This window comes from Barbus barbus (genome assembly GCF_936440315.1).
Source record: "Barbus barbus genome assembly, chromosome: 37".
NCBI lineage: Eukaryota > Metazoa > Chordata > Actinopteri > Cypriniformes > Cyprinidae > Barbus > Barbus barbus.
The window spans coordinates 12,904,051-12,925,578 of NC_136715.1; the positions used below are offsets into that span (position 1 = coordinate 12,904,051).

The 21,528-nt window shown below is 37.4% G+C and overlaps 2 protein-coding genes across 5 annotated transcripts; both read right to left on the reverse strand.

The window, feature by feature from the left end:
* Positions 1-2: 2 nt before the first annotated feature.
* kdm5ba (lysine demethylase 5Ba) lies at positions 3-19,060 on the reverse strand. 4 transcript variants are annotated; one of them, XM_079396694.1, is made up of 29 exons: positions 18,851-19,050; positions 17,654-17,852; positions 16,125-16,202; positions 15,192-15,314; positions 14,834-15,004; positions 13,911-14,039; positions 13,722-13,812; positions 12,791-12,862; positions 11,858-11,925; positions 11,605-11,763; positions 11,211-11,330; positions 10,966-11,124; positions 10,672-10,853; positions 10,320-10,482; positions 10,105-10,224; positions 8,310-8,504; positions 7,857-8,038; positions 7,621-7,745; positions 7,101-7,251; positions 6,894-7,008; positions 6,453-6,808; positions 5,134-5,272; positions 4,856-5,035; positions 4,609-4,761; positions 2,376-2,786; positions 2,181-2,271; positions 1,886-2,091; positions 1,045-1,314; positions 3-912 (listed from the first exon to the last, which is right to left on the reverse strand). In XM_079396694.1, the coding sequence occupies exons 2-29, from the start codon at positions 17,804-17,806 to the stop codon at positions 781-783; spliced, it is 4,494 nt and encodes a 1,497-aa protein (XP_079252820.1). In that variant the 5' UTR covers positions 17,807-17,852; positions 18,851-19,050; the 3' UTR covers positions 3-780. The 4 variants fall into 4 exon arrangements, with proteins under 4 accessions (XP_079252820.1, XP_079252821.1, XP_079252819.1 ...); XM_079396695.1 differs by lacking the exon at positions 12,791-12,862 and having other exon boundaries at positions 18,851-19,060; XM_079396693.1 differs by lacking the exon at positions 18,851-19,050 and having other exon boundaries at positions 17,654-17,991.
* A 488-nt stretch (positions 19,061-19,548) lies between these two features.
* LOC306856775 (guanine nucleotide exchange factor MSS4-like) lies at positions 19,549-21,488 on the reverse strand. The gene is made up of 3 exons (XM_079396234.1): positions 21,241-21,488; positions 20,931-21,102; positions 19,549-20,740 (listed from the first exon to the last, which is right to left on the reverse strand). The coding sequence occupies exons 2-3, from the start codon at positions 21,081-21,083 to the stop codon at positions 20,492-20,494; spliced, it is 402 nt and encodes a 133-aa protein (XP_079252360.1). The 5' UTR covers positions 21,084-21,102; positions 21,241-21,488; the 3' UTR covers positions 19,549-20,491.
* Between the last annotated feature and the right edge of the window lie 40 nt (positions 21,489-21,528).

Below are 21,528 nucleotides of genomic sequence, written 5' to 3' on the forward strand. Positions count from 1 at the left end.
TCACGATAACAGAAGTAGATCAGTATTTATAGGTGAGAACAAACCATTTTATTTCACAACTGAATTAACATCGGAAAGATCTGTTTTGAATTTTAAAGAACGCCACGGTATACATCACAAAGTATATTTCACACAGCTTTTTCATATGCCTGCTACATCTCATTTGTCTGACAACCTACATTAGGATTCTGTACAAACACTTCTAATGCATCAAGCAACAGATCAGAGCAGATCTCAAGCTACTGAAAAATCAGGGTAACCAGCCGAGTTATTGCTGGGATAAATAAATAATATTTTATATTATTAGACATGTACCAAAACAGCGGGTTCCAAAAATAATTTTAGACCATTTTGTTTAGTCCAATTAATATTATTTGGTGTAAATAGCCCAGATTGATAAATTCATGTTAGAAATTCTAAAAGGTGACTGGGGAAAGAAAACAAAAACAATAAATATGAAAAAAAAATACATTTAGGGAAGCTGAAGTTCCCCATTGTTTTGCATTCATGGGATGGAAACCCCTGAGGTACATCTATGCATCACGTTCTCTAGAGAAGAAATAAAAATGTTATAGAAGGAAATCTCCAAAAATACAAAACAAAAAGCAGAAGAATCATACAGATTTTTGTTAACAGTCCTATCAAGAAGGCAGTAGCACCAAGGGAACAGAGGGGGTGGGATTCAGTAAGAGGATGATATCTGGTGCGTTCTTGGTGCTGTAACTTATGTGCAAAACGGGGAGCCTTTTGACTATCCTTCGAAAAACACGATTTTGGTCCTCATTCTGTCAAATCGTTTTTTGCGCAGCTGACGCAGATGTAGTCCTCATTCTCAGCCTGCTCAGCAGACACTCCCACACAAATCTGGTGGAACCACTGGTTACAGCTGCCATCGCACTGGACCCAGTTTACCTGTAAGGGCGAGGAGAAGCATGAATTATTCATGCAGGCAAAGAGACACACAATAACCCAATTATAGAAGCAAGAACGATGCAGTAGATTAGAAAAAAAAACCTCAAGCATTTCAGTTATGCTAAAACTAACCTCATTTCCTTCTGGCTGTTGACATTGCTTTGCCGAGCACACAGACCAATCCTCCTCCGAGTCGTCTGAATACGATAGGTCAGAAAGAGAGTTGGAGGGGGAGGTGGTTCGTTTATCCTCTCTTCTCCTTTCCTTGTTCATTTTAGGCTTTTTTTTCTTGGGCTTCTTTATCTTGTCTCTGTGCTGCCCTTCCATGCTCTCTTTCTCTAGACGTCGCTTGCTGTTCTTCTCAAGCTTCTCGGGTTCCTTCTTGCTCTCTGGAACTCCATCCTAGATAGAATATTCAAATCAAAATAAGTCAAAAGCTTCGTTCTGAAACCTAGCCTCGCCTACCTAGGCAGAAGTTCACACGAACAGCTGCCGCGCTAAAAGTACAACACTAAGTATATAAACATACAAAACAGACAAATATTATATATTTTAATTAAACCATTTTTAGCAATACTCAGATTCAGATCAGATCCTTTTTGGACTTATTCTCAATTTGAACCTATTATAAATTAGGATATCCCAAACTAGGTTTTTTTTTGAGTTGATAAAAGCTAATAATTAAATGTAAAATTAAAATAGGTAAATAGTTATTAAAAAAAAAACTAAAACAAAACTAAAAACACATGGAAGCCAATTCCCGGCAATAAAAAAAAAAAACTAACATCAAAGAGCCGTGAATGTGTTAAATTATTGAAATGAGCTTCATTTAAATAAATATTAAGTAAATATTTTGTCAAAGGGGTTCAGTTAACAAAGTTTGGAAATCCTTTGTCTAAATCTGAGGAGTTTACAATGCAACAAAACTAATGCTATTGAAGGATTAGTAAACAAGTTGGGGATGTTCTCCCACCTGTCCTTTGCTGTGTGGGGGGCTCCTGTGAGGTGGACTTCTGTCTTGAGCAATGTGATACTGGTGATCGTGTTCGCTGCTTTGCAGGGAGTGCTGGGATGGTGAAAACCTGTCGAGCAGGCTGCTATAAAGCTGCTGGAGTTCGGGTAAAGTAACCTGCATCAGAAGACCTTCCACCAACAGCTCCTCCAACTCAGTACTGAGTTCTGTAACACATGCCACAATCCCAAATGTTTACACCCAGACATTCCATCTACTCGGAAAGCCTGAATTAAAACAGGTGTAGCTGTCTCACCATTGAGAGGAATACATGGCTGCAGCATGTAGAAAGAGCTGTTGCTCCCAACCAGTGTCTGAGATGATGCTGTTCCAGGAATATGTCTTGCCTGCATCATATAAATAGAACAGAACATGAATATAAATAGAAAAGGGTCACATTTTAATTGTTTTTCCTCTACAAACTAACTATATTCAAACATATTAAGCTCACTTTTCCATTCGGATACTGTGTAGGAGAAACCAGCTGCACTTTGTGTTGCCAGCGCACCGTTCTCTCAATCACATATCGCAGGGCATCGCCCTCTGGAAGCCGGACCCGAATCCGCTGTAAGGAAGCAAGCAGGGGAAGCACCTTATCCAGGGGTGGCTTCTCAGAGCGCTTGCAGAGAGGGCATAACCACGGTAGCCCTGTCTGGATGTCCTTGAACCCTGGTACGCAGCCGCTGTGATAAGCATCTCGACAGAGTTCACACTGTAGCATAGGTCCTGCTGGGACAGTGTGACACAAGCACACTGTAGGGGCCAAACAGCTGGGCGAAGACTGAAACTTTGACTCATTTGAGGTCCTCAACATAGACAGGCTCTCCAGCTCTTTCTGATGCACCTCACTGAGAGTGGCCATCTGTTTAGAGAAGAACATACAAATCTGTTTAGAGAAGAACATACAAATCTGTGATGGACCCAAATGTCCATCACAGACTTGAACAATCAGGACTCAACATTAAGGATGGGCTATTCTAGAGCCCCCGGGGGGGGACTGTTTCTGCAAAGAAATCCTGCATACATAATGAATACTCTTATGTCCATACAAAAACACAGAAATCACAACAATGTGCCAGTTTACTGCGTGACCAAAATACTAATAATACTGAGGAGAAAAAAAATTAAAATAAAATTTATGCATAGTATGGAAGTTTTAATTATGAAATACACTGGGACTCTTATTTTGAAATACTTCTACCAGCTGCTCATTCAAAAAGATGAGGAAGATAAAATGGGCACTGTTACAACCATCTACAACATATTACACTATAAATACATAAGGTAATCATTATCATTCAAATCACTCAATAAATGCACAGTATTTATATATTTTGAAATGCTTTGAAACAGTGAACCATGCATATGCAACAGCTAATGTGCTTAAATTTGAAGTTTAATCACCACATTAGACCGTATTGCAATTCCTGTTTTTCCATCCCCAGATTTTTAATCGCTTTAAAAAAAAAGACTTTTGTAATACCATTTAAAGGGGACATGAACTGCATTTGTGTTATTTTATGATGTCCTACAAGACCATTTATAATGTTAGCTAGATCATAAAATATTTAGAAGTAACAGGCTATTTTCTATACTTTTTTGACCCTCTCTTTAAAAAACAATGTTTTGATAAGTGTGCCACTTAAGTTCATTACCAACGTTACACAGAGTGGGACACAAATGGCCCAGTGCCTCATGACTAAAAGCAGTGGAACCCAACAGTTTGTTTCGAATGCTTATATGAAAAATTAAAAACCATTTCGGCTGCTTGGAACCCATTATTATTAGTGATTGTCTAAACTAGCTGTAGCGCATTGTGATGCGACCTGACAAATCCCTGACAGTAAAGTGATGCCCTGCTCTATTTCTGACATACTCTGAGCACTACTTCTGACATTAAGGAGAAATGGATTTCTGATGTGATAACTCATGCCAGGTGTAGACAGTTAGAATGCAAAAGGAAGGAAATACAAAGACTTTTTCCACAACCTGGCAGTGCACAACATCTTGTAATCCTCAGAGCCATCTCTATTGTTTGTTTTGTTGCTCAAGTAATCTTGTGTTTACAACTCTATCATATCATTACTCACCTACTACTACATATGTGAATCAGTGGGTTGGGCTAAAGAGGCAATGAAGTAGAAGTAGGCGTTGCTCTTCTGCAGAAGTGGTCTTTCATTGCACTATGAACATCATACTGAGACCAAATATGAAACTCTTTTGTCAGCTTGGTTTAAAAAAAACAAAACATTGGTTTCAATGTTTTTGGAATGACAAGGAAGTTTTGATTTCTGGCAGTATGTTTTTATAGTACACATCTCATATGTCAGGGTTCCTCAAATCTTTCCCTGGAGGTCCAATCTGCTGCAGAGTTTAGCTCCAACCCTGCTCAAACTCACCTACCTGTGATTTTCTAATGATCTTGATCTCTGATTAGCATGCTCAGGTGTGTTTGATTAGGGTTAGAGCTAAACTCTGCAGGAATGGTCCAGATTTGAGGACCCCTGTCATATGTGAAAAGAGCAAGGAAAATTTGATTTCTCATTTCATGACCCCTTTAAGACATTTATGGTCTTACATTTAAATGTTAAAAGACAGAAGTCCTGAAAATATATCAGCAGCAGCACTAACCAGAACCTGTTTGTTTTGCATTTAGTCTAAAACCTAACTAAAATGTGACTTACTGCTGAAACTGTATCTTTGCTTGTAGAAAGCGCCTTTTCCACATCAAAAAGAGTGTCTAATTTTACGTCAACTTTCTTGCAGGGTACTGAGACATCCTTGGCTTTTTTAGACTTTGACTTCTGTGGTCCAGTCTCAAACCTAGGACACAAAACCTTAAAAGACACACACAGAACAATACATTTTACTCACACAATTCACAGAGTTATTCCCATTCTAAAAAAAGTACTGTTGTAAATAAGCATGTACCTCGAGGAGAGAATGGGATGAATTCCTCAACAGGAATGTTTTAGCTGCACTCTCCTTCCAGGCCTGTACCTCAGATATTAAACTTTCCAGTCGAGACAGTGGTTCCAACATTACCGGAATACTTCTGGCTCTTGACACAAGTTCAGATAGGGCAGCAAGAACAGGAATTCGGCCTCCAGCCTGTAGCAATAAATGGACCGAGCGCTAATTGCACAACGTTCTTGGTGTCCAATCAGAGTTATGAATAATAGAGAACTACACAACCATGTAAAACATACCTGAAGAGCATCTGCTTCCATTATCCACTCTCTGGCCCTGCTTACGCAGTCCTTAAGTTGAAGACAGCTGGGCAGGTATGCTGGGATGCTGTCCACTTTCTGTATAGCTGCCTCAAGAGTCTCAATACTACGATGAGGCCTAAAATAAGCAAAAAAGACAGACCAAAAAAAACAAATGACAGTTTACATTTTACAGGTTTAAAAGGATTAAACAACATCTTTCGTAAAGAACAATCATATCTAAATAGTTAAAATGCTGCACTAACCTAGATTACTGGGTCAGTATTTATTTTTTTATATTAATGCATTTTAATATAATTATACCTTTGGAATATATTAATGTTTATTTATTTAGCAAGGATGCATGAGAGACTGGTGAAAAGTGACAGTAAAGATTTCTATATTAAATAAAATCGGTTCTTTTGAACTTTCTATTCGTCAAAAAATTATCAGTTTCCACAATAAATATTAAGCAGCACAACCATTTTTAACACTGATAATACAGTCTTTGTGAGTACGAGACTTCTTTCAAAAACCTTACAGTCCCCAAAAATTTGAACAGTACATTGCCCAGTGCGTCACCTACACTGTCCATATATTGTTCAATGTCACAATAGATCGATCCAGTTAATCTGCCATGAAACAGCTTTAAGTCAAAATGCTAACCAGGTACATTTTTATTCGCCATCAGAACTAGCTCAACGATCCACGTGTGTGTGTGTCTGTGTTTTACAACATGCATGTTGGGAGAGCATGAACTGTATTAACCATAAGCCATTGAAAGAAATGGGTAAAAAAAAAAAAAAAAAAAAAAAAAAAAAAAAAAATTGCAGGCAAAATTTTACCAGAATAGTTTGCAAATTATTTTGTTGCAACAAGATCATGTACACTGCCAAACCTAAACCACCAGGAATTGCTTTCACTTCTCAGACATTGCTGATAAAAGTGGTTAAGAGTTTGCATGGAGCCACAAAAGCTTGTCAGTGGAAATTGTCACCATTTACTCCTTGTGTCATTCTAAAACACATAAGAAATTTATTTTGTTTTAAAACCAAAGACGATTTTCTTTTTTTAAACCTAAAAAAAAAAAAAAGTATTGCTTTCTCTTAATGAACTTTAGAAGCATCAAAGTTTTGGTCATCAAAGATCACCCAGGCTTGCAGATGTGAAAGACTTGCAAAGGAGGGACAGAAATCTCTCAGGTTTGATTATTTCAAAAAGTTTTACAAAGACAGGAAGGCGAGTAAATTATGTTAGAATTTTCCTTTTTGAGAAAACTATCCATTTACATTACATTAACATTGAACTTAAATACAAACCTAGCAGTGATCATGTTATGGGCCTTTTCTTCCCAGTGTTCACAGACAGTGAGCAGTTCCTGCAGGCGGGCCATGGTTCTTTCCACACAGGCATGCGGTGTCAGGCCCACTCCTTGATCTATGAGCCTCCTCATGCAGTCTAGACTGAGGTCGGCTGGCTGATCGCTGGCTTCCTGAACGACCTCTACCCAGCGGGCTTGCTCCAGCCTCTGCCTCAACACCACCAGCTGAGGCAACTCCACATCCAAGCCTGCACCTTCATCTAGGAGGCTTTGAAGAGCAGAGGAACCAGGCATGTCCTCTGCAAGGAGATCCGAGCTCTGTTGCTTGAATTGTTCGACACGGTTCAAAAGAGCCTGAGATGGAAGTAGAGACATAAAATGTCATCACCACCTAAGACATCTGGGAGAATTGCACCAAGCATGTTGTATGGTTGGGTACCTTTAAGAAAGGGGCCTGTCGGATGGTACAGGGCAGGTCATACAGCTGATTGACAAATGCCCTCAGTTCCTCCACAGTGAGCTGGTTCTGAGACTTTCCCCCACCGGAGCGATATCTGTTAACATAAATGAATATTTGCATCCATTTAAAACGAGTGAACGTGCAAGAACTTCAGATAGCTCAACAGTCCAGAAAGAATAAATGTACCTTGTCTGTCTCTTGCCGTTGAGGAGTTGTTGGGCCATTGATGTACACCTATCTGCATTCTGAATGACTTGACGCAGATGACTTAGCAAGTCAGTCTCAGGGTATGACTTCTTCTCTGCTTCTACTACCAATGAATGAAGCTCCTCCAAATCTAGTAAGAAAGCAGAATGCATTAGTTCCCTTACATTAGTTAAAAAAGTGCTTTTAACTCAGAGACCCATTGTTGCAGAACTGCCACATTTGTAGAAAGCAATTAAATAACATAACTTTCATTAAATATGTGAAAAAAGTAAACAATAACAGTCTTGGTGTGCATATTAACCGCTTCAGCTGGCTAAAGTCTTACAAAATGGCACCAGCCAAGCTGAAACGATTCTTAACACTTTTAGAATAAATGAATCATGCCTTGAAAGTTCGAACATGCATGAATAAAGTGTAATACAATGCAAGACTGGGCTTTAGGGTTCAATACTTGGGATTTCTAAGGGATAAAAACAAACAGATTGCAATAACAACTCACCACTTTTATTATCTTGATCCGCTTTCAAAATCTTGTTAACTTTAGATGCCCAGTCTTCATAGGACTCAGCACGGGCCGTCAAAGTCTGGAACAATGGCTTCAGCTCGGCAAGTGTATATTTATAGCTGTGCAAGTAAAAGACAAAAAGGTTAATTTAAGAAAACCTCCTAAATTAAATCAAATTTGCATTTGATCTATCATTCAGAGGTTTGTCCTATGCTTTTGCAAACACACACTTGAGCGTGTAGCTTCTAGCAGGGCAAGAGCAGAGGTCCTCGATGTGATGGAGACAGACCAGTTGGTCGGGGCTACAGGGACAGGTGATGGCAGACAGGTAACAGGTGGTCCGGCACTTAACACACTGCCTTTCCTCATCTGGCAGTAAATCATAGTCAACCTGTTGGGAGTGCCACACGCCCTAGAGAACAGCACAAACACAATGGGATCAATTAGTAACAGACAGACCTTGAATACAAACAAAGTGAACAGAGACAACAGAGCTACAGGCTTAATTACTTCAAGTAAAAAAATAAATAAAAAAAAAATGCATATATATAATATTACTATTATAATATTATAGATCAATAGATGGATAAGATACAGATTTTGTGGTTATTCAACTAACTTGGTCATGAAGTGCAAATTATAGCAGCTTAAATGGGCTAACTGCCATTAAAATAGCCACCCACCAGCTTATAGACTTTCTCACGGAGTATCTTCTCTTCCCGAATCATGGTACACATGTCCTTCTGGACAGCAGAGGCCAGTTCTAACTCTAGAGAGTCTGCCTTGGTGGCAATATTACAGGTCATCTCATCGTGGGAGAAAACACAGTATCTGTTGAGGGACCGGTAATGCTCGATACACTGCCGACCAAGATGTATCTGAAACACAAGACCGTATTTGAGTTCATTATGCTTCATAACTTACATTGCAATATTTATCCCACATTTAAGTCGCAATGAAACTGAAGTATCAACAGATCACTGTATTGTGACGTAGCAATCCACTGGTGGTTCATTGGATTTTAAGATGTGGATAATTGCAAGCTTGCAGTCAATTTTAAGAAACAGGAAGGGTTTGAGCAGGCTAAATGACCAGAGAAAAGACCTTGTGATATTGATTACGCTTTACAAGGTCAAAAACTTTTTTGAAATGAAATATGTATGGATGAAGAGTTTACAATAGGATTAATAACACATACTTACAAAATAAACAGGGTGAATTTTAATTTCAAGCCAACTAGGGCTGGGCGATATGGCCAAAAACATTCTCACGATAAAAATTTTTATATCAGTAATTACCATGATAAATTCCAAATATTTATATTTGATATTTATCATTATATTAAATATTTAAAGGCAGATTTCTTCTCCTGAGTGAAAGTTGTATTAACAGACAGTTAATTGTGACTTTAAACTGATCTATAAGGTCAGAACATGACAAATACTTCACGTTTTTTAATTCTTTACACATTTCCAGTCATTTTTCCTTAAAATGAATATATTAATACAAAAATGAATTTCTTAGTTTCTGCATGTTCCAACGGTGATATTGTTTCAAATCATGAAACAGGTTTGCGTTGCCTGAATTTGATGACATGTATCTTCATAGTTTACAGTGCAGGCTGCAATATTGATAACATTACATTTTTACTACATTTTCAGCAGTATTAGCTTGAGTTGGGATGCAGATGTAAAATTACAATCCTTATCAAAAACAATAACATCTGTAAAAATTGTAACAACCTAATTTTTATATGGTGAAATGTAATTTTGAGTTTTATTAAAATTAACCACTGATATTCCATAGTAACATAAATTTATCATTAAACCACACATATAGCACCTCAATACCATGGTAAAAATGGTTTCTAGGTATTTGTATGAAAAACAGTAGCCTAGTCTAAATGCATAAACACTACAGCTTCATCACACACACACAAAAAAAAAAAATACTATAATTATATTCCATTACTCATTTAATACTTCTACATTAATAACAATACAATTTGCTATGAATATCCCACATTTCTGCCACAGTACCACGGTGCAGTTAAGTGTTACTACAGTAAATCCATGGAGAATTATGACGACTTGTAGATTTAAAAGCCTTCTGACTGTATAGCTGTGCACAGAGTTTCTCAGCACTGTCTCATCTAGCTTTAAATTAGTTTAAATCACAGAGTCATGCGTGTTCTTCGCTGAATTCAAGCACCTCATACTGGATCTCATAGCACCGTTTAGTTGTTGTGTGACCGAGACTCATCAGTGAGTACACGCATCTGCTCTAATAAGTTCCAACTTTGGAACAAGTTTCAACTTTGAGCCGAGCAGATGAATGGTTCAAATGTTTTGTTCTGCTTTTAGTGCATAAATATTATATCAAACTCTTGTTATCGTTTTATGAGGGAAAATTATATTGCAATAATTATCATTATTGTTTTATAGCCCAGCCCTAATATCAACTTTAAACGCCTTTTACCCAGTCTGCAGTGCAGAAGTTGACTGCCTCAGCAAAGTTGAAGCCCTGGTTGAAACCACTGTGATAGGCCCTCGGAAAGGTAATGACAAACTCTCCAGCACACTGGTTTGTACGGTAAATCTAAAAGGAAGAAAGGATGAGGTAACCTCACATGAATAAAAATGACTCCATCTTTTGTTATTAACGGCCTTTGTTCAGTCCGTAACTTCACTCACTGGTACTCCATGCTCCATGAGCACATTTGGGTTCATGATGGTGACCAGCTGGTGGAGCAGGTCTGGCTGAGACTCAAAGAGCTCAGGGGCCAGGCTCTTCATCACATTCTCCAACTGCTCAGCAGCGTAGCCAGGAGCGCCATACCACGTCTTTGGCTCTCCCCTGCAAATCAAAACAACAAAAGAAAATAGAAAAACAATCTCAGAGCATGAATTGTTTTTGTATCGGAAACAGTTAAAATGAAGCACAAACAACTCATTTAATAAGCCATGTACATGAAGAGCAGGTACACTCGCTCAATCTACCACGTAAAATAAGTTACTTTCAATCTGGAAAGTTCGAGTGAATTACCAGTGCAGATAGTTGATGGAATAGCTCCAGTGGTCCTCAATGTGCCAGCAGAAGGAGGAGAAGCACATGCCCACATAAAGCCATGGGAGCTTCATCCCACAGATGTCCGCAGTGACATGAGTCAGCACAGATGCATCCAAAACTGGCATGTTGTTGAGGTTCCAGCCACTGCTCAGATAATCCTGGACAAAAAGAAATGTGATTTCATGAATCTGCATTTGTAATCTTAAGATTTAGGTTTGTGCTTTCAGCATGCAGATTGCAAGAACAAAGCATTTCAGGTCATTTCTGTACCTCCTCTTCTGGAGAGACCTTAAATGTGCCGTTCTTAATAGGGAAGCCGCTTCCGAAATCTTTTGAAGCAATATCAGCCCCATACTCTACAGTGACATCCTCCTCAATGGTGCTAACCAGCCTCCAAAACTCCTTCTCCACCAGCTCTGTGGGAACCATCTGCCAAACAATAAGGCCGATCACTTCATATTCCACATGGTAAGCAACCATACTAGTCTCACAAAAGTGTTGTTTAACACACATACATGAACAGGCATGTTAAAGTAGTCAGACTTGAAAGAGTCAGCCATATCTCCAAAGGTGCGAAGGGTGTAGTCTCTGGAGGCCTGCTCGAACCCAAACGCCACCGGTGGCTTACCACACTCCTAAAGGGAGAATAGAGAGGCCAATGATTACAAACTAAATGCAAATGACTATTAAATACATCCAGTACTACTTAGTGACATTACATGTACTAACAGGCAATAGGTAATAGGTGCAGAGAACACAAACAGGAGCAGCTGTAATTTAGTTATAAAAAAAGCTTAGAAGAATATGACTGTCACATAAATGTTTAGTGACCTCATGTAAACTTTTACTTAAATAAATACAAAAGACAAAGAAGACATCAGTTTGCAAATGCAGTCGGGAGTGGCTAACCTGAGCCAGGCACTTGGGGCATCTCCAGTCACCTTTGGGGACATCGTGGAGGGGTGGGATCAGACAGAAGGTGTGATAACTATCGTCACACCCATCACAAAGCAAGAGTCTATCTTCATCACCTCCACCCTCACATACCAAGCATATGTACTGCTCCACCTGTGGGGAAAAAACAAAAACATTGCCATAAAAGAATGCACTGCATACTTCCTGTTGTGTGAAAATCAAATGGTCCTCTGACCTCTGCACTCACCTTTGATTTTTCACCTTCAACTTGTTGCTCAATGGGTTCTTCTTTCACCTGCACTGGAATTTTCTTTACTGGAAGAAATTTATAAAGTAAATGCGTTTGAAATGCCACACTGCATTGAGATTAAAATTTGGAAGTACACTACCATCCAAAAGTTTGGGGTTGGTAAGATTTTTTTTTTTTTAAGTTTCTGAGTAGTAGTATATTTATTTATTTTTATTTCCATGCCTAAGGCTATCTTCATGGCAAAAACTGAGCTGGGATAATACAAAGAGTTACATAAAATAAAAACCAAGCAAACAAAAATACAGCAGGTAAAATTATACAAGGTTTTTTTTTTTTTAAATTAACATGCGAGACCCTGGACCACAAAATCAGCCTTAAGTGTCAATTTTTTATTCAAAGCTGAATAAATAAGCTTTCCACTGATGTATGGTTTGTTATGATAGGACAATATTTGGCCAAGATACAACTATTTGAAAATCTGGAATCTGAGGGTGCAAAAAAAATTAAATATATAAATAAAATAAATATTGATAAAATCACCTTTAAAGTTGTCCAAATGAAGTTCTTTGCAATGCATATTACTAATAAAAAAAAAATCAAGTTTTGATGCAGTTACGGCAATAAATTTACAAAATATCTTCATGGAACATGATCTTTACTTAATATCCTAATGATTTTTGGCATAAAAGAAAAGTGGATAATTTTGACCCAAACAATGTATTTTTGGCTATTGCTACAAATATACCCCAGCGACTTAAGACTGGTTTTGTGGTCCAGGGTCACATATGATAAAAAAAAAAAAAATCCAAAATCTTTTCTGGTAAAATCTTAAAGTCCCCGAGTGAGCATACTTCATAAAAAAGAAAAAAAAAAAGAAAAGTTATGTTCAAGTAAAGTAAAGTTCATAGCAAAAAAACGTTTTCTACTTGCATTTAAATCGAGACATTCCAATAAAATATGTTTCATGGAAAGGGGGGTCTTGCAGAAGAGTTGGGTCTTCGCCTTTAAGCAAAAAGGCATGGGTCAATGACCTATATGACATCTCGTAAACACCACTTGATCAAATCTCGTTTTAAAAGGAGATTAAAAGTCTCTTTCAGATTTCAGGAAGAATTTCACCTAAATTTATTTTTAATATTTTTAAATTAAGTCTCTTGTGCTCACCAAGGCTGCATATATTTGATTAAAAATACAGTAAAAACAACAATACTGTGAAATAATTTTACAATTTAAAATAATTGTTTTCTGTATTAATGCATTTTAAAATTTAATTTATTTCTGCGACGGCAAAGCTGAATTTTCAACAGCCATTACTTCAGTCTTCAATGTCATTGATTTCTGAAGGATTGTTTCTAATATGTTGATTTGGTGCTCAAAAAACTTATCTTATGGAAACTGAGATATCAACATTATTTTTATTTAATTTTTTGTTCATTTGAAATAGAAATGTATTTCTATTTCAAAGGCAACAGTCTTCTGAACACATACGTACACACACACATATATATATATATATATATATATATATATATATATATACACACACACACCTCACTGCAGAACACAAGAACTAGAGGGTGAGGTTGGATTCAGATCCAACTCCTCCCACCTTATATATACCTAAACCTACCCATCTCCAACCCCTGATCCCTAAACCCACACATCTCCACACCGAAACCTGCCAATCTCCACCCCCTAGATGTGGATCCAACCCCGCCCCCTGGATCTTTGTTCTGCAGTGAGGGGCTACTGTACATATACATACATTTATTTATTTATATTTTTTGTAAATGGATGTTAATACTAAGCCATGAAGAACTTTAAAAGGAAATATAGAAATAAAAAAAATATGGATCTGTACCTGGTTCTGGTTTTGCCACATATGAGCCCATTCTCCTCCTCAGGTTGGGTTTTTCGCACACCTCACCCGGTTCGGATTTAAAACAGCGGCCCTATGAAAACCGGCAACGTCAGTAATTAAGACATTACTGTCTAGTAGACACTACTACCTGGTCCAGGAATGAATCAGATTTCTGTATCGGTCCTTTACCTTGGTCCGTTTAGCTCTGCGGGCGATAGTGCAGGTTTCTGCTGGTTGAACCGACTGACGCTGGGGCAGGTCGTGGGGTTTGTACTCCTTGTCTTTGGTGTCATTAGTCAGAGTTGGCTTCTGAGAGTTCTGTTGGAGAAAGATTTAATGTTGACAACATGCAAGTAACAAGCCCATACATTAACAATAAAAAAAACCTTGCAATAAATACAAATGCATAACTGTATTTATAACACCATTGTAAGTGTGCACATGTGGCTTCACTCTTATTTAATTAACCGGAGTCACATGACAGCAGGGTGGAAATTACTAAAGCCAGTAACAGTGAGAGGCAAAGCAGATCACCCCTAGGGTATTAACCATGGGGTAAAAGCAGCAGGCGAGTGGGCCTAGAGTTCAGGGCTCATTGAATGAAATCACACCCCTTTATGTGTGGGGGGAAGGGGCCGTGGGTACACTACTGAAAAACATGCACGTCAGAGAAAGCTGTTAACCACTGAACCCACAGGAACACCAAAACACAGACGAACAGCCAACCAGACACTACTTAAAGAGTAAAAACAAACTACAAAAGACACCCTATAAAAACATACACAGGAACACAACCAAGTGTGTTCACCGCACTTCATAGTTGTATATCCTGAAGACATTTATGCAAACTGCTGTGCACGTACCTAATCTGCACTGAAGATATATGGCGAAAATAAACTAGGCCGCTTATCAACAATGCTTCATAAACTGGGGCACCCTTTCTATTCAGATACAGTTGAGTTCTTTGCCAAAAAAAATAAATAAAAATGACAATGGCTGTCATGTGTGCACCATAACAAAGAACATTTATCAGGAAAAGTGATGGAAACTGAACGATATAAGGCTGAAAAAAGGGGAAAGGGCAAGTTATACAAGTGCTTTAGCGACCTCACCATAAGATTAACTCCTGTCTGGAACAAATAATATGGGTAAAGAATCCTCTCATAGTGAGCACGAAGGTGAGAGCCAATTGCTTTGCCGGGAGCAAAGCCCATCTTCAGTGCGATCTGGGTCCATCTCCGCTCTTTACAGACCACATCAAAGCCTCCCTCCTCTTTGACCAGCTAGACAGAGACAGGGGGTCAAAGACATGTTTAGATCCATATTTCATTTTAAAAAAAGGCCACTGAGAAAGTATTGGACAGCATTTTCAACTATAGTATTTCTAAATTACCCGTCAGCTGAAGAAATCAAGTAATATGCTTTAAACTTTGCACATGGCCACTACAGATGACATACCCTCAGTCCTACCTTGTAAAGCACATACAAGTCCAGAGTTTTGCGCTCAACGTGAGGAATTTTCAATGTACAACCCTGCAGTTCCCAGAACTTTGCTATCTGGTCCAGGAAGTTGAGCTTCACTCTGGTCTGGGCCTATAAAACAATACAACACAAATCAAACAACGTCCTCATTCTTTCAAAAGCGTCTGGTTTGCGAAGGAGAAAACATCATGGCATTGCATATTCCAAAATTTCATTTATATTAAAATTCACACTGATGTTCAAAAGTTTGGGGTGAGTTAGATTTTAAACATTTATTCAGCAAAGATGCATTAAATGAATCAAAACTGACAGTAACATTTATACTGTTACAAAAGACTTCTAATTTAAAAAATGTTTTCCTTTCTATTCATAAAAAAAAAAAATCCTAAAAAAAAATGTATCAGTTTTCGAAAAAAATAAGCAGCTAAATAGTTTTCAACATTGATTATTCTTGAACAAAAACAATCAGCACATTAAAATGATTTCTGAAAAATCATGTGACACTGCAGACCTAAAGTAATGGCTGCTGAAAACGCAGCGTTGCCATTACAGAAATAAATTACATTTTAAAACAATAAAATTAGAAAATATTTCACAATATTAATTTTTGATCAAATAAGCGCAGCCTCTGAGACATCTTCAAAAACATTTAAAAAATCGTATAGACCCCAAACTTGAGAACAGAAATGTATAAAAAAACAACAACTGAGAAACCAAAGGAGATGGTGACAACAATGAGGACTTTTCTTTTTGTTAGTGACCTTTTCAAAGTTGACACTAAAACCTATTCTTTAAAGTGTGGCAGACCAAAAAGAGTCACGCTGGTTGCAGGTTTTGGTTTAGATTTAATAAGGCCACATGAACATATCTGCAAATACAAAATATGTAACAAGCAGGACACAAATAAAAAAAAGGTCTCACCTCTAACTCATTGAGCCTCTGAATGCGTGGCGTAAAATGCAGTCTGTCCACATCACAGGCAAATGGTGGCTGCCAACCCTGACAGAGGAAAAAAAAACCTGTTAAGCTTTTATGCTTACCATTTGCCACAAGACAAAGTCCTGTCTAACGGAAGAAAATTATTTGTGCTTATGTGCATGTGGGTATTTCATCATGTCATCTTTCTACTGAATGATGATGCTTATGAATACAATACGTAAGAGATATATTATTCTACCTCAAAAAAAAAAAAAAAAAAAAAAAAAAAGTTAAATACTAGTACTCAAAACAACATCACTTAATTTCAAGAGGTCCTGATTTGTTTTCCACTAAATCACTTTCGTTATACGTCATAAAGTAGGTATTAATTTCATAGTATACATATAAAATAAAGTTTAAAAAAATGGTCCAGTTGTACACTGACATGATTCTGGAACCATTAACTTTAAAAATATATATTTAAGTGATAAAGCATCAGCCATAAAAGCGTACTAGGATGGGTACAGAAGACTACAATACATTTCTTTATCTTTCCACTGAGGCCGTTTTAGGGTGTTAACAATCGTGAAAAATAAGATAAACGCTAAAATATGCCTAGCTAATACAACATCTGTGTAAACGTTTAAAACGCGACCTAAACTGAATTTCACTTCTCACTTGTGTTATTTACATCAAATTTCAGTTTCAATGGACAAATGCAAATGTCACAACATGGAGGACAACCAATTACACCACCTCAAACTTCAGCAATATTTGTACATGTTTGTTTCAAGGTTAAACTTAAACCTTTAAGTATTTGATAAACGACAAATTTGTTGACAAATGAAGCGGTTTTACGTTATTTGCTAGCAAAAGCGGTCATTGTTAGTCAAAACAAGTCTTTCCGTAGCACCGAATAAACAGTAGAATATGCATTAGATCCATAAAAACACTTTAACGCTATATTTCAACATCAGATAAGCAAATAAAATATTAGATTTAAAAACAAATGCTTTGACGTTAAAATGTAAAAATAGGAAGTTGCATGGATTTAAAAAAAAAAGTTCATCAAAAAGTCCAGATTATAAGCAAAATGTTCTAAACTACATGTAAAATAAAGTTATATAATACTTGGAAATTCACTATCGAGGATTGCTCTTGTTTGGGTGAATTGATTTTGGAAGACAATAACAATCACTAACGTCACATTCTGTCCCCCAACATTTTCCATCAAGCAAACATTTATTAAAAGTATCTGCAAAAAAAAAAACACTCGTGGTGCTCAAAAGAAAGCAAGAGTACGATAAAACTCTCTTTGAAAGAAAGTAACGCTAAGTGATGTTATTGTGGAGTAAACCTCACGCATAGCTAGCAGCTGCGCGCACACGCCGCTACTAACGTTCGCAATGGCTGGAGCCGCCATGTTGAAAAAAACCTGTCTTCAGAAAAAGTGTTTCGGGATCTGCGAGTAAAAAACACCACCGAGAGCTGGCGTGCATCTGACAGTTCTGTTATATGTCGAAGAAACTTACCGGGGGCGGTCGGATCTTGCAGATGCCAGTGTTTTCTGCAATTGGACGTATTTTGTTGATGAACCCAAAAGGGTCGGCAAATTCCTCCCAACTGGGCTCAAAGACAGGGCACTCCGGTGGAGGAATAAACTCGTTGGGTCGAGAATGGGTCATTCTGGGGAACTTGATCCAAATGATGACATGTAGAAACTGCAGTAAACTGTTTGAAGTTGAAGTAAACGTTTTAATTAGTCTCGAAAATATGCCATATTAAAGAATGATTACACCTGAACTCAGACAATTAACATCCTCATCCACTTTGGGAAACGTACACACAGACGGAGTGCCGACGCTACAGTGCTTAGTAATCTTCCGCCTTCAAAAGTAGAGACGCTGGATTTCCTTTCCCCATCCGGCTCTCTCACCAATATAGATTTTTTTTCAAGTTTTTTAAAATGTAGAATGCACACTTTAATTTTCCACAAGGTATGGCAAGTAGAAAGAACCCATTATTCAATATCACAACACTTATGTAACGATCAATACTAACAAAGCTTTTGGTTTTGTAATGGTCAGCAGTGATCAACACGATACACCAAAGCATCAAATAAATGATACTTCAATTATTTATTTTATAGCAAACAAATTATAGAATTGTATTTAAACTGACACACGGAGCCGTTTACAGAAGTCAGCCAGATTTTATTTTAAAACGTTTGCTTTTTTCCCCCTAGCTCTGTCTTCTCGCGAAGGCGTAAACATTTTAAGTACTCTCATAAAATCTGTGGTCAAAAACCAAGCTTTTATATATGACAACCCCCTCAAAAACTTTCATACGTTTGTGCGTTTTAACGTCTCCACTAAAGTGTTTTAAAAAGGCAGAAGTAGGCTGCCATTGAATTAGAGAAGTGACTTGCGCGGATTGATACACCACAGCTTCATTGTAACCGGAATTACTTCTTTAAATGGACTCTTTCAAGTTACCCACTCGGAAGTAACAGATGTTGTCCAGGGACGATGAATTTAGCCGCTCTGCACCCGATTGACATTTAAATTCACGATTAACCTCTGGAGTGGGGTGACATCGTGCAAACAGCACACCAAAAACCATTTGAATGTATAATCCGTGGGCATTTGCAGCGTCACATGACCCGATTTCGGAATGCGGGATCATTCAGCGGAAAATGAAATACTGTGCCAAGAAAGAAAGTATCTCACCGTACTGGCGTCGCGCTTGACTTCTGTCTTTACATATCTTTGTGCAGAAGGTCCATCAACATCCACCGTAGTATTCCATGCGAGCAATATTTACGAGCACGTACCACACGTCAACTGTCTCCCCCTATAACACAGGACAGATATCCCCGGTTCCCTGATCCGCAGGAAACAGCCACAGCTCTCTTCCACCGAGGCTGTCTGAGGTGTGGCAGTAGTAGCCTGACCTGTTACCGACCATATAAAGGATATTGTTTTTTAAATTAATAAATTGCTAATTTGACTTCAGTGTGTGTTATGTCTTATTTTCTCCAAAATCACTTTAAAGCATGAATGTTTATTAATATTCTTGTTTACAGCAGCACATCCAGTCAGGGTGTTTCGATATATGTGTATTTGTGTAATATTTATCTAAAACACATGAAAATTTATATATACATTATTTTTGTTCAAATAAGATACATGACAAAACAGCATATATAGACTTAGTTTGATGTATGAAAATAGCAAACTAATTTATATATATATGTGTCTGTGTGTTATCTAAACCATGAGTTTATATACATAATTTGTTCAAATGTGATACATGACAAGTACAAAACTGCACTTTGTTTGAAAATTATGTGTATGTACGTACATATGTGTATACAGTCAAACCAAAAATTATTCAGACACCAGATATAATTTTTGACATTTTTTTTACTAGTGGGTGCAGGACACTATAGTTCATTTATGTAAGTGAGGATAGCAAAATAAAGTAAACTGTGACATATTATACTCAAAAATTCATTATACAGTGGCCTCCCAGTATATTTGATACAAATTCAGGGCCAAAAACTATTCAGACACTCTGACTTGACCATGTTTTGCTTAATTTTTTTTTTAAATTGCTATTGTGACCCTTTTTACACCACAGACTGAACAAAATTAAGCATTGTTTGGTAATTAGTTGACATAAATTGGTATTATCTAATTGTGTACTTAAATGTAACAGCTGACAGCTATTCAACCTAATTCATTACATACATTTCTATCAAAGTTATCTGACATGATTATGATGAATTTGTTCTGACACAGTTAAACTGAGTTTTTGTCTTCTTTTTTTTTACCATTTTCTAAACTATAGCACATAAACTGTGATAACGTGAGAAATGTTGATAGTGTCTGAATAAATTTTGGTTTGACTGTATATATACAAATACACATGCTTTTTAAGGGACGATTTTCTACAAAAAACTCAGAACAATTTCAAGTTTTATTTTATTTATTTGTTTCAGTTAATATTGCAAGTGTCTGCTGAAATTATCAACGATGAATTATTGTTACATGACAAGGACCGTCCTTCTAAATCTCTTCATACACAAAAGTGACTTCATGTATTACGCATGGAGAGATAAGAAGGATGGAAAGAACTTGTGTTAAGGAATGTTTAAAAGGATTGTCTCCATTTGTTTTTGGCAGACTGATCATATAGTGCATGTAAGCATACGGTTTGGTGGGAATGAAAACATCACAATAAAAAAACATTATACAAAATCCAACAACATTTATCTGAACTCTGCCAAAAGAACAAAATATGAGAGCCATTGGTGTTATGTAGTTGAATACCATAGAATTTTCCAAACATTGACTTCAGTACGTGCTCTATTCGTGGTTCACCCTGTCCAATGCCACATAGAAGCTCTTCTTATCATCCAGGCAATGCCAACCAATGGGTCCGATCTCACAATCCGCACAAATAAGGTACTTCACTTTGCCTACATCTTTTGTGAAGCCCACATTCTCAAATGTGTACATGTCATCAACCAGCCAGTGAGCTGTCAATGTGTCCCCATCCAATGCCCCGTCTGACGGACCAATGGAGGTTTTCTTTCTCATTGCAGGCAGAAACAACTGGGAAATGGGAAGGGGTGTTGCATAGAGGACACAACAGTCTTAAAATAACATTCTCATCATCATATATAATATAAATTACAAGTCAGTTGGACAAACATACTATAACTCTGCAAATGAATTAGTGCAAATTATATTTAATTATTATGTGATGTAACACACGAACCATAACTATATTTAAAATGCTTACCTCCTTTTCTGAAAACAGTGCCATGCCTGGACAGAGCACTTTGGAGCCACATCTCTGGCACAACACTGCTTTCACATTTTTACCATCTTCTGACACAAGAGAGTGGTCTACAGATCCCTCGGGAGAGGAGGAGGTCTCTTTGCTGTCATCCATTTTAGTAACTTTGTTCAAACTGAAAACAAAACATACGAGCAATTAGAATTGAACAATTATTACTTGATTAAGCCCGGTCTGTCAATACATCTAACATGGAAATAATATAAATATAAATAGCTAACTGGCTAAATAAGTGACTAGTAAGAATACTCGCCTCTGAGTCAGACCATGAGGAAAACTGATCTGGTTTAAGACAGATGTATTACCCAAATATAGTCTTAGAAATGTTGAGTACACATACGGTAACTTAGGTGTAAACACAATAATAGACGCTAGTTGAAAAATACTAGCCTAATATTTGCACAACCGCTAAAGCAGACCGGTTGCAAACAAGAGACGACTTTTCCGTTCCGCTCAGAAGAACACAGCCTCCATTTTCAAGCGCTGTAGTCATTGTGTTGTGATGGGAACATCGAAGTCCAGAGAATATATCACACATGGA

Bases quoted from the DNA above. Each gene is read 5' to 3' on its own strand.
- kdm5ba (XM_079396694.1), bottom strand. From the start codon at position 17,806: ATGACCCATTCTCGACCCAACGAGTTTATTCCTCCACCGGAGTGCCCT. The intron at 15,315-16,124 runs GTGAGACCTTTT...ATTGTTTTATAG, and splicing joins AGAGGCTCAATGAGTTAGAG to GCCCAGACCAGAGTGAAGCT. The intron at 7,009-7,100 runs GTACATTTATTC...TTATGTTAACAG, and splicing joins AACGGCAAGAGACAGACAAG to ATATCGCTCCGGTGGGGGAA.
- LOC306856775 (XM_079396234.1), bottom strand. From the start codon at position 21,083: ATGGATGACAGCAAAGAGACCTCCTCCTCTCCCGAGGGATCTGTAGAC. The intron at 20,741-20,930 runs GTAAGCATTTTA...CCCATTTCCCAG, and splicing joins CACTGTTTTCAGAAAAGGAG to TTGTTTCTGCCTGCAATGAG.